Genomic DNA, 9,247 nt, shown 5'->3' with positions numbered 1-9,247 from the left:
GTTGAGCCTGGTTTAGTCCGGTTGGGCCTGGTTCGTCCTGGTTGAACCCGACTGGGCCCGGTTGAGCCCGGTTGGGTCCGGTTGAGCCCAGTCGTGCCCGGTTCGGTCCGGTTGGGCCCGGTTGTGCTGACCGTCGCCTTCTCCCTGCCGCCCCAAGGTGGACGCCGCCTACGGTGACAACGGCCTGGACTCGGGTAGGTGCCGCCTCGGGGCTCGGGGCTGCGGCCGGGCCCGGCCCGGGGCTCCCCCGGGACTCGGGGGGCGGTGGAGGGGGGGGGCCCGTGGCCGCGCCTCGCCCCTCACCGGCCGCCCGCTCGCTCGCAGCGCTGCTCGGGGACTGCGCCCGCAAGGGGAGCGTCGTGTCCCGCGCCAACAGCATCGGCTCCACCAGCGCCTCGTCCGTCCCCAACACGGGTGGGTGCCCGGGGTTTGCCCCGGTTGTTTCCGCTTCCCGACACGGGGAGGGGTTTGGGGGCCCGGCCCCCGGTTATTGCCTCTTCTGACCCCCACACAGTTGGGTTTTGGGGTCCGTCCCCCGGTCATTGCCTCCTCTTTCCCCGTTATGGGGGGGTTTTGGGGTCAGCCCCCCGGTCAGTGCCTCCTCTGTCCCCAACGTGGGAGGGTCTCGGGGGCTGTCCCCCAGGTATTGCCTCCTCCCTCCCCCACCCGGGTGGGTTTTGGGGTCTGTCCCCCGGTCATTCCGTTCATCCCTCTGCCCGTGCGCCTCCCTCGCTCACCCCGAGAGGCGAGGGGAGGTGGCGGGGGCAGCGTCGGGGCGCGGGGGGCTCCAGCAGCGCGGTCGGACCCATCGGGGCGCCCTCCCCGGAGACCTGCAGGCGTCCTCCTGCCTGGAGAGAGCCGGCTGCGCCCCGGGGGTCGTCCCCGAGCTGCGGGAGGAGGGTGCCCAGCTCGAGGCCTCCCCCCTCAACGCGCTCACGGTTTTTTATCGCCCCGCAGACGATGAAGACAGCGACTACCACCAGGAGCCCTACAAGGAGTCCTACAAGGACCAGCGCCGGCGGGCGCACACCCAGGCGGAGCAGAAGAGGCGAGATGCCATCAAGGTAACCCGAGCGCGCTGACCCACCGCTTCCCGGGGCCCTGCGGCGCTCAGGACCCTGCTTTTTTTTTTTCTTTTTTCCCTTTACCCTTGCTTTTTTTTTGCCTACGCGTGCCGGGAGCCGCCTTGGCGCTGGCTGGCCGCGTGCTGGGAGCTGGGGTTTGGCCTCACGCCTCCCGAAACGCCTGGCTCTGCTTTCCCCGCAGAAAGGCTACGACGACTTGCAGGCCATCGTCCCCACCTGCCAGCAGCAGGACTTCTCCATCGGCTCCCAGAAGCTGAGCAAGGCCATCGTCCTCCAGAAAAGTGAGTCCTGAGGTGGGGGAGGGGGGGGGGGAGAGGGGAAAAGGGTGCTCCCCAACCCCAAAGCGCCGTGCCAGAGGCGTGCAGGGGGGCGGCCTCGTGGCATGACGGCGCTCTGGGGGTGTGGGGGGGGTGCTGGCTGATTGCACCTCCCAGGGGAGAGTCGGGGCCGCCGGGAGCTGCTGGTGCCCAGACACGGCTCCGCCGCTGTCGTTGGGGGTCTTGGGGGGGGGGGGGGTTGTGCGTGCTCCCGACGCCTCGCGCTGTGTTTTCTTGCTCAGCCATTGACTACATCCAGTTCCTGCACAAGGAAAAGAAGAAGCAAGAAGAGGAAGTTTCGATCCTCAGGAAAGAGGTGATGGCCTTGAAGATCATGAAAGTGTAAGCAAAGAGCTGTGCGGTCGCTGCCCTCTCCTTCCTGCTGCTTTTCTCCCCCCGTCCTTGCGAGGTTCCTTCGGTGCTCTCAGCGCTCCCCAGGCGCCTGGGGTGCCGATCCTGCGCCTCGCCGCTGTCGTCGCTCCTCGTTAGGGGCTCGTCAGCACGGGTCTGGCTCAGGCCCGTTGGTGGAGTTCGGCGTGAAGCGGGTCCGAGCCTGAAAAGGGATCTGCTCCCCGGGGAGGCTGCAGCTCCCCGGAGTTAATTCACTCGCGGGGTCTGGTGCGGCCTCGCGGTCGTGTCCGTGGCTGCAGCTCCGCGGAGCTCCCTGGGGAGCGCGGGGCCCGGCGCAGGGCTGAGCGGGGGGGCTCCTGGCTCGTTGCAGGAACTACGAGCAGATCGTGAAAGCTCATCAGGACAACCCCAATGAGGGGAAGGACCAGATCTCCGACCAGATGAAGTTCAACGTTTTCCAAGGCGTCATGGATTCCCTCTTCCAGTCCTTCAACGCCTCCATCTCGGTCACGAGCTTCCAGGAGCTCTCGGCCTGCGTCTTCAGCTGGATCGAGGAGCACTGCAAGCCCCAGGTGAGCACGGGGGGTGCAGACGGGCTGACGCCAGGGCAGAGACGCGTGCATCTGCAGCCGGCTGGAGCGCAGGCCAGCGCGGGGCTTTCCCCTTCCCCTGGGCCTTCAGGAAGGGCAGAGGGCGACCGGCACTGGGCTGGGGCACGGGGGAGAAGGGGAGGTGGTGGCGGGAGCGTTGGGAGACGTTTCTTCTCAGGAAGAGAGCAGCCAGGCGTTGGGACGGGTTGCCCGGGGCGGTGGAAGGAGTCCCCGTCCCCGGGGGTGCTCAGGGAAGGGCTGGACGTGGTGCCTGGGGACAGGGGTTAGGGGTGACGCTGGTTTAGGTCGGACCAGGTGAGCCTGGAGGGTTTTTCCAGCCCTAACGGTTCGGTGACTGGATGATCCCACCTCCAGCTGCTGGGCTGGAAGCTGGCCCCTGTAAAACAGCTTGGGGGGGGGGGTCCTGCTCGTTCCCCAGCACGTCGTTAAGACGCCTCGAGGTTTGCTGGGGATTAAGAAGCCGTTGAGGGGGGTGAGGCACGCAGGTCGGCCAGGTCCTTGTGATGAGGAACAGCCCAGGAACACGGAGGTGTGAGCACTTGCAGGCAGGTGCCGTGCTCCGTGGCACCGCACGTGCCCCCCGACGGGGCTTTTAGCAGGAGGAGCTCGCCAGGGAAGGGCTGTTCCTCCCCTGTAACAACTGACCGGGTCCCCTCTCCGCCCCAGACGCTCCGGGACATTGTCATCGGGGTCCTGCACCAACTGAAGAGCCAGCTGTACTGAGCCTTCCCTCACCGGCGGCTCCGGGTCTGCCGCCTCCTCGACCGCTGCCGGAGCCGGGCGCCTCCTGCCCCAGGTGCCGGACGCGGGGAGAGGCTGGGCCGCGTCCCTCGGGGCCGTTCCTAAAGCTTCTCCGATGATTTCTTGCGCCTACGGCACCAAAACGAGGCTGTGCGAACATCTCTGCCCCACAGGTACCGTCACAGCTGATGTTACCCAGTAGTGCTAGGGACTTAGCAAAGGGGGGGGAAAAAAGGGGGAAAAAAAGTGTTTTTGAATGTCTTTTCGGTCAGCAGAGAGTCCTTAGTTCAGGCAGGTGTCGTGGGTGGGTTTGCCTGTGCCACCGACTCTCCACAGCCACAGCTCGGCTGGCAGAACAGCTCTGCTCTGCAACAGAGCTGTGCTAAAAACCCTTTTGATCCTGGGAGAGGGGAAACGGCGGGGAAAAAAAAAAAGCAGGCACGCTAAAAGCTGTTGTAACGCGGATTAGGAGGAGGGTTCCACAACAGGCTCGCCCTCCCTCCCTCCCAAGCAGCTCGTAGAAGGGCAGGAGGCTGCTCCTGGCTTGGGGGAGCTGAAGGAAGGATCAGCCCCTCGCTGCCACGGCCGTGCTCACGGGGAGCGGCCGGAGGAGCGTGCCGGGGCCTCGCTGTCCTGACCTCTCTCTGTAGCCGTAAAACGCCCAGAAAGGGAGCGGGGAGCGAGCTTTCTTTGCAGTCTTTCCCTGCTTGTGCTCGTGGAGGTGTGTGTGGCTTCATCGCGCTTCGGGCTGCCACGTGGCCGTACCGCTGAGGAAAGCAGCCCGGTAGCTGCAGCCCCGCGCTGCTCCTCCTTAGAACCGTAGGGTGGGTTTTTTTTTTTTTTATACCCACCCGCCCGCGACCAGCCTCGATTTTATTGAACGAATCACTGGAATCATCGTCAAGTCCTCCCGCTGTCAGTTTCTGCAGACAAACGCTTGCTGGGACAATGTTTTACCGTGCGGCACGCTGCAGCCGCCACGGCGCGGAGCCGCGCGGGAGCTGTGTGCTGCTTGGGGGGGGGGGGGGTGTTGGACCCCCTCCGCAGCAGCAGGGTTTGTTCTCGGTAATCACCTCCTCGTTTTTCCCCCCTGCGATGCCGTTTCTCAGCTCCAGGCTCCTCGGTCGGAATGCTGCAGCTTGAGGTTGTTGAAGCTGCTGCTTCTGTCTGACTCCAGGAGGGAGGAGCCTTGCTGGGGGGGGGGGGGGGGGGGGGGGGGGGCTGGCAGCCCACCCCCCCGCCACGCGGCACAGCTTAAAAGCCCTCGAGCTGCTCTGCCAGAAGCAGCCTCCCGCCTCGCCAGGAGGACGTGGATTTTTACAGACCTGACCTATTTTTCTATGACGAGAAGTAATTAAATAAATCTTGCTGGATGTTTTAACAACATCTCTGCTTTTATTTCTTGGGGCTGGGTTCCTGGAGCAGGTAAGAGAGGGACGCGTAGTTTCTGGACCAGCCCCAGGCAGGGGTGCTGCACCCAGGACCACGTCCGAGGGTGGCCCTGGGGCACTTGGAACACAGAAGACACCACAGCAAAGCACGTCCGAAACAAAAGCACGGTGTTTAATGAATCCTAGTCTCGTGTACAACTCCCTCCACCCCCCGGGAAGCCGCCCCCTGCATTTCAGTTTGCTGAACTCGTGCGAGGGCTCTGCAGCCGTAACCAAACCCCGTTCGTTCACCCGTACCAGGCACTCGCTTCCTCTTCTCACTACGCCAGCAGCGCCTCCGAAGCAGTGCAATTACAGCTTCCTGGCCACAGCCCCGCGAAGACGCCGGCCCTCACCAGGATGTGGGGCTGAAGGGTGAGAAAAAATGGTGTTCCCTCGGCAAGTGAGAAAGGGAAAGGGGCTCGGTGCGGAGTTAATGGTTCCAACCCCCCCCTTCCAGGGCCGAAGCATTTAAAACAAACGCATACAAAAGATGCGGGACGAGCCCAAGCCCTGCAAAAAAAAACCCAGCCCCAAACCAGCAGCTGAGTTTCAGCAAGTTCTGTTCCCTGGAGCGAAGACGTCCCTCAGCACCTCACACCGCAGCTGGCAGGGTGACGTTGTGGTCCTCATCCGTTTCTATGCCAACTTCCTCCTGCGCAAGGACAAAGCGGGCTCGTGGCAGGCTGGCACAGCGGGCACAGCCCTCCCAGGGCAGAGCCAGGCTCTGGGACTTACGAAGAACTGCTTCTTGCTTTTGGGGTACCCCTCCAGGATGGCGTCGAGCAGCTCGGTCGCCTGGCAGGACAGAGCCGCTGGGTCAGGTTCTGCAGGGCTGACACCGAGCCCCTGCTGCAGCTGCCAGGGGGTGTCAGAGCCAGCACAGCTCAGGAGAAGGCGGGAACTGCTCTTTCTGATGCAAAGAGCATTCCTTTTGGTTCCACAAGAAGGAACAGAATATTTAAAGCCGTTTCTCAGTGACAGTGGCCTTTCCAAGGGGCTCTTGATGCACGCGAGCCCTTACCAAGCCCGGGTGGCACTCGGCAGTGAGCGCAGAGCGCCTTTAACAGTCACAGCGTTTGCCTGAAGTCCCCACAACCAGTGCCACAGCGCACAGAACACTTGCCAAGCGATTCCGCCGACTGTGCCTGTCCCATGCGGGCGCCGGTGTCACCGTGGGACTGTCACTGCCACCGCCCCCCCCCCCCCCGTGTTCACTGCAGAGCCTTACCATCCTCTTCCTCTTCCGCCACTCCTTACAGTACAGCCTCTGCTCACCGCACACCTGCCAAGAGCAAGGCAAAGTGAGAACAACCCAGCCAGGAGCCACCCCGCGGAGCCTCGGTGAGCCTAAAGCTGGGAAACGCCAGGTTCCAAGGACGTCGCACGTCTGGGCTACAGCCAGCGGGGTTTCTGGCAGCAGGAGTGACTCCAAGCCCTTGCTGGGACGTGAACTGTGCCTTGCGACAGCTCACAAGAGAGAGGGACGGGCTGAATGGATAAAGTGCCTGGTGACTGCCTGAAGCAAAGGTTTACAAGGAAGAGCTCAGGCTCAGGTATCTCTGAGGGATGCGTTTCCAAGATGTGTGTGTGGGCTGCGCAGAGCCCACGCAGGAGCAGCCTGGGCCCAACACGCTGGCGTCCTGGGGTGAACCAGGCCAGGGAGCAGGGTAACACAGCCAGGGGTTTGGTACAGCCTGGCCCCAACCTGGGCCCCGCTGTGCGCGCTCTGCTCAGCCCCAGCCCCCTCTTTACCTTCTCTTTTTCCTCCGGCGTGACGTGGTTGGTGGCAGACTTGATCCTCTCCAGTTTGTCGGCGTAACTGGCGCAGTCCTTCCTCAGCTCCTCGACCTCCCGGGCCATCTCGGGGGTCGTCATGGAGCCGGTCAGCTCCCTCAGCTCTGCAAGGGAACGCCGATCACCGGCAGGACCGGCAGCCAGCTCCCAGCCTCCCATCCCCGCAGGCCACGGCCGGTACCGGGGCCGTGCCGGGAGCCCTCACCCGCTTCCATCTGCCGGCAGCCCTGCTGCAGCGCCTGCACCTGGGCCGACAGCGCCGCGATCTCCCCGTCCAGCCCTCGCAGCTCCGCATCGCTGGCAGCCGGGAGCTGCTCCTGGAGGAAGGGGGGAAGCAGCAGGAGCTCAGCGGGGCCGGGGGGGGAAGGGCTGGGGCAGGACTGGGGCCGGCCCGGCGCTCACCTGGTCGGCGAAGTAAACCTTCTGCTTGCCGTACGCCTTCTCGCGGATGCGGCCCTGCTGTGCCAGCTGCTCTAGCGCCTTCACCACGGCCTGAGGGAGGCGGGAGGTCAGCAGGGCCCCGCTCCCCGCCCCACCCGGCCCGGCCCGGCCCGGTCCGCTCACCGCTTTGCCCAGCCCGTGCTCCCGCTGCAGGTTCCCGAAAGCGTCCTGGGCGCTGTAGGGCCGGTTCTGCTCCCGCAGGTACCGCAGCAGGACGGCGGCTGCTGCTGAGGGACAGCGGCGCGGTCACCGCGGGCAGCCCCGGCCCAGCCGGGCGCCCGCCGGCCCCGCCGGCCCTCACCGCCCGCCGCGGAGCCCTCCCGCCCCTTGCTCATCCTCCTCCTCCGCTGCCCGCCGACGAAATGACGCACTTCCGGCGAGGCGAACGAACCACCCCCCGACGATTGCAAGCCAATCGGAGCTGGAGGGAGAAGAGGAGAGGGCGGCGATTGGATGAGGGGCGAGAAGCCACGCCCCGAAGTGGGAGGGGACGGGGGTGCGCGGGTTGTGCGGCGAGAAGGCTCCGGGTCACGTGGTGTGTGTGTACGGGGGGGGAGGGGCGTCAAGGCTCCCGAGGGAGCTCAGGTCTACCCAAAGGCTTCAATTGGGAGCAGTTCTTGGGGGGGAAAGTGGCGCCGTGCGCGTTGTCTAGGGTCCTAATTAGGGTGAGGGTCATTAGGGTTAGGGTCAGAGTTAGGGTTAGTGTTAGGGTCATTAGGGTTAGGGTTAGAGTTAGGGTTAGTGTTAGGGTCATTAGGGTTAGGGTCATGGTTAGGGTCATTAGGGTTAGGGTTACGGTTAGGGTAAGGGTTAGGGTGAGGATTAGGGTTAGCTCCGCCAGTAGGGTTAGGGTTAGAGTTTGGGTTGGTGTTAGGGTCACTGGGGTGAGGGTTACGGTTAGGTTTGGGTTTAGTTCTACGCTTAGGGTTCCGTTTAGGGCTGCTTGGAAAGAGCGAAAGCGCGGAGTCCTGTAGCGTGTGGGGCTGCGTAAAGGCTCCCCAGGGGAGTTCAGGGGTACCCGAAGGCTACAGGGACCCGAAGGCTGCGAGCCCTGGTTACGGGCAGGCGGCGCCGCTGCCCCCGTTCTCTGGGGTCCCCCCGAGGGGCTCGGCTCGGGGGCTGCCCTCAGCGGCGCGGCGGAAGTGACGTCATCAAACGGCGTCACCCCCCCCACCCCCCCCCCTCGGTGACGAGCGGCGGCGGCGGAGGCCGGGACCGGAGCGGGGCCGGGGGCACCCTCGGGTGAGGCCGGGTCCCGTTACCGAGCCCCGGTACCGAGCCCCGGTACCGGCAGCCGCCGCCCTCCTGCCCCGGGAGCCCGCGGTCGGCTGGGGGCTGGCCGGTACCGGGGGCTTGGTGCGGGGCTGGCGGGGCCCGGGCCTGGAACGGGCGGCGTGAGGTGGGCCGGCACCGGGCTGCATCCCCTGCATAGACGGGCTGGGGCGGGAGACGTTTAGAGCTCGTTATCCGCGCTTAGAGCTCGTTATCCGCACTTATAATTAATTATCCCTTTGCCTCATTACGTTAATTACACGCCCGGCGCTCCCTAGCTGCGGCGCGTTACCCCTGGCGAGAATTGTTTGAACCCGAGGCCTTTGATGTCTGCCTGATGCTAACGCCTTCGTGTTCGTCCTCACAGGGCCCGGCCCGGCTGGAAGATGGATGAAGGCCGCCGGGTGTTGGCGTTTCCCTTTCCTGCAGCCCCCGGCCCGTCAGCGGGGGAAGGCGGCGAGGCCGCGGGCAGCCCAGGAGCTGCTCCCTGCGAGGTTTGGGTGCTCTGCGGGCAGGGCAGGCCCCGAGCACCACAGGGGCAGCACGGCCGAGCGCCTTCGGAGGCCTTCTGAGGTGGGTGTTTGCAAGCATTGTGTTTTCCTACTCCGTCACGGGGTGCTGTGAGAGAAAGGAAAGTGGGAAGCGGTTGGCGTGTCCCCTAGGAGCTGTGAGCAGGCGTGGTGCGAGGCCGGGAGGAGGCCGAGGAGAGGGAAGCCCTGCGGGAGCCGTGCTGGAAACGCAGGCTCTGGAATGTGGCAGGGCTGCCCCAGCAGCGGCCACAAGCAGCTTCCCGGGCAGGTGTTGCCCAGCTCGGGGGGTATAGCTCAGGGGTAGAGCATTTGACTGCAGATCAAGAGGTCCCCGGTTCAAATCCGGGTGCCCCCTCCCCTTTTCGTCCCCCAAAAGATCCGTCTGGGGCTTCTCAGTTGACTGCTTTCCCCTGAACTCTCTGCAGGGAACGGCCTCTGGCAGACGCGGCGGTAGCCGGGCATCAAGAAGAAGATTGCCGAGGGAAAGAGGACCGGCACCGCGGAGGCAGTGAGCAGAGAGGAATTTCCCTCAGTGTTTTTTTTTTGTGCTGGGATTCCTTCGCTGAATTGTGCTGGAATTGTTCGGAATGAGCGGAAAGCTTCCAGCTGCGGAGGAGGCTGGCACAGGGGGTATAGCTCAGTGGCAGAGCATTTGACTGCAGATCAAGAGGT

At 64.6% G+C, this 9,247-nt stretch overlaps 3 protein-coding genes and 1 non-coding gene across 4 annotated transcripts in view; 3 read left to right on the top strand and 1 right to left on the bottom strand.

Annotated features, from left to right (window-relative positions):
• The window catches only part of COASY (Coenzyme A synthase), a 10,607-nt gene extending 7,682 nt beyond the window's left edge, over positions 1-2,925 (top strand). Inside the window, exon 7 of the mRNA XM_035347466.1 lies at positions 2,914-2,925. The gene's annotated coding sequence lies outside the window, so the exon portion shown is untranslated. The remainder of the gene's footprint in view (positions 1-2,913) is intronic.
• MLX (MAX dimerization protein MLX) overlaps positions 1-3,087 on the top strand; it is a 3,948-nt gene extending 861 nt beyond the window's left edge. The window contains exons 2-8 of the mRNA XM_035347488.1: positions 158-194; positions 325-414; positions 958-1,064; positions 1,267-1,366; positions 1,645-1,744; positions 2,124-2,325; positions 3,031-3,087. Of these exons, the coding sequence (XP_035203379.1) occupies positions 158-194; positions 325-414; positions 958-1,064; positions 1,267-1,366; positions 1,645-1,744; positions 2,124-2,325; positions 3,031-3,087 (693 nt within the window). The remainder of the gene's footprint in view (positions 1-157; positions 195-324; positions 415-957; positions 1,065-1,266; positions 1,367-1,644; positions 1,745-2,123; positions 2,326-3,030) is intronic.
• Positions 3,088-4,647: 1,560 nt separating this feature from the next.
• On the bottom strand, positions 4,648-7,122 carry PSMC3IP (PSMC3 interacting protein). The gene is made up of 8 exons (XM_035347469.1): positions 7,075-7,122; positions 6,897-7,000; positions 6,735-6,824; positions 6,538-6,649; positions 6,291-6,436; positions 5,767-5,820; positions 5,274-5,333; positions 4,648-5,190 (listed from the first exon to the last, which is right to left on the bottom strand). The coding sequence occupies exons 1-8, from the start codon at positions 7,106-7,108 to the stop codon at positions 5,131-5,133; spliced, it is 660 nt and encodes a 219-aa protein (XP_035203360.1). The 5' UTR covers positions 7,109-7,122; the 3' UTR covers positions 4,648-5,130.
• Positions 7,123-8,858: 1,736 nt separating this feature from the next.
• TRNAC-GCA lies at positions 8,859-8,930 on the top strand. The gene has a single exon. It is a non-coding gene; the product is annotated as a tRNA-Cys (tRNA).
• Positions 8,931-9,247: the final 317 nt, after the last annotated feature.

The sequence above is a fragment of the Oxyura jamaicensis genome, chromosome 27 (genome assembly GCF_011077185.1).
Source record: "Oxyura jamaicensis isolate SHBP4307 breed ruddy duck chromosome 27, BPBGC_Ojam_1.0, whole genome shotgun sequence".
In the NCBI taxonomy this organism is placed as follows: domain Eukaryota; kingdom Metazoa; phylum Chordata; class Aves; order Anseriformes; family Anatidae; genus Oxyura; species Oxyura jamaicensis.
This window is presented reverse-complemented; position numbering and strand designations above follow the sequence as displayed.

Excerpts from the sequence above, each read along its gene's own strand:
- PSMC3IP (XM_035347469.1), bottom strand. The coding sequence starts at position 7,108 with ATGAGCAAGGGGCGGGAGGGCTCCGCGGCGGGCG. Across the intron at positions 6,437-6,537 it reads CTGCCGGCAGATGGAAGCGG|AGCTGAGGGAGCTGACCGGC; the intron begins GTGAGGGCTCCC and ends GTTCCCTTGCAG. Across the intron at positions 5,191-5,273 it reads AAAGCAAGAAGCAGTTCTTC|GAGGAAGTTGGCATAGAAAC; the intron begins GTAAGTCCCAGA and ends GTCCTTGCGCAG.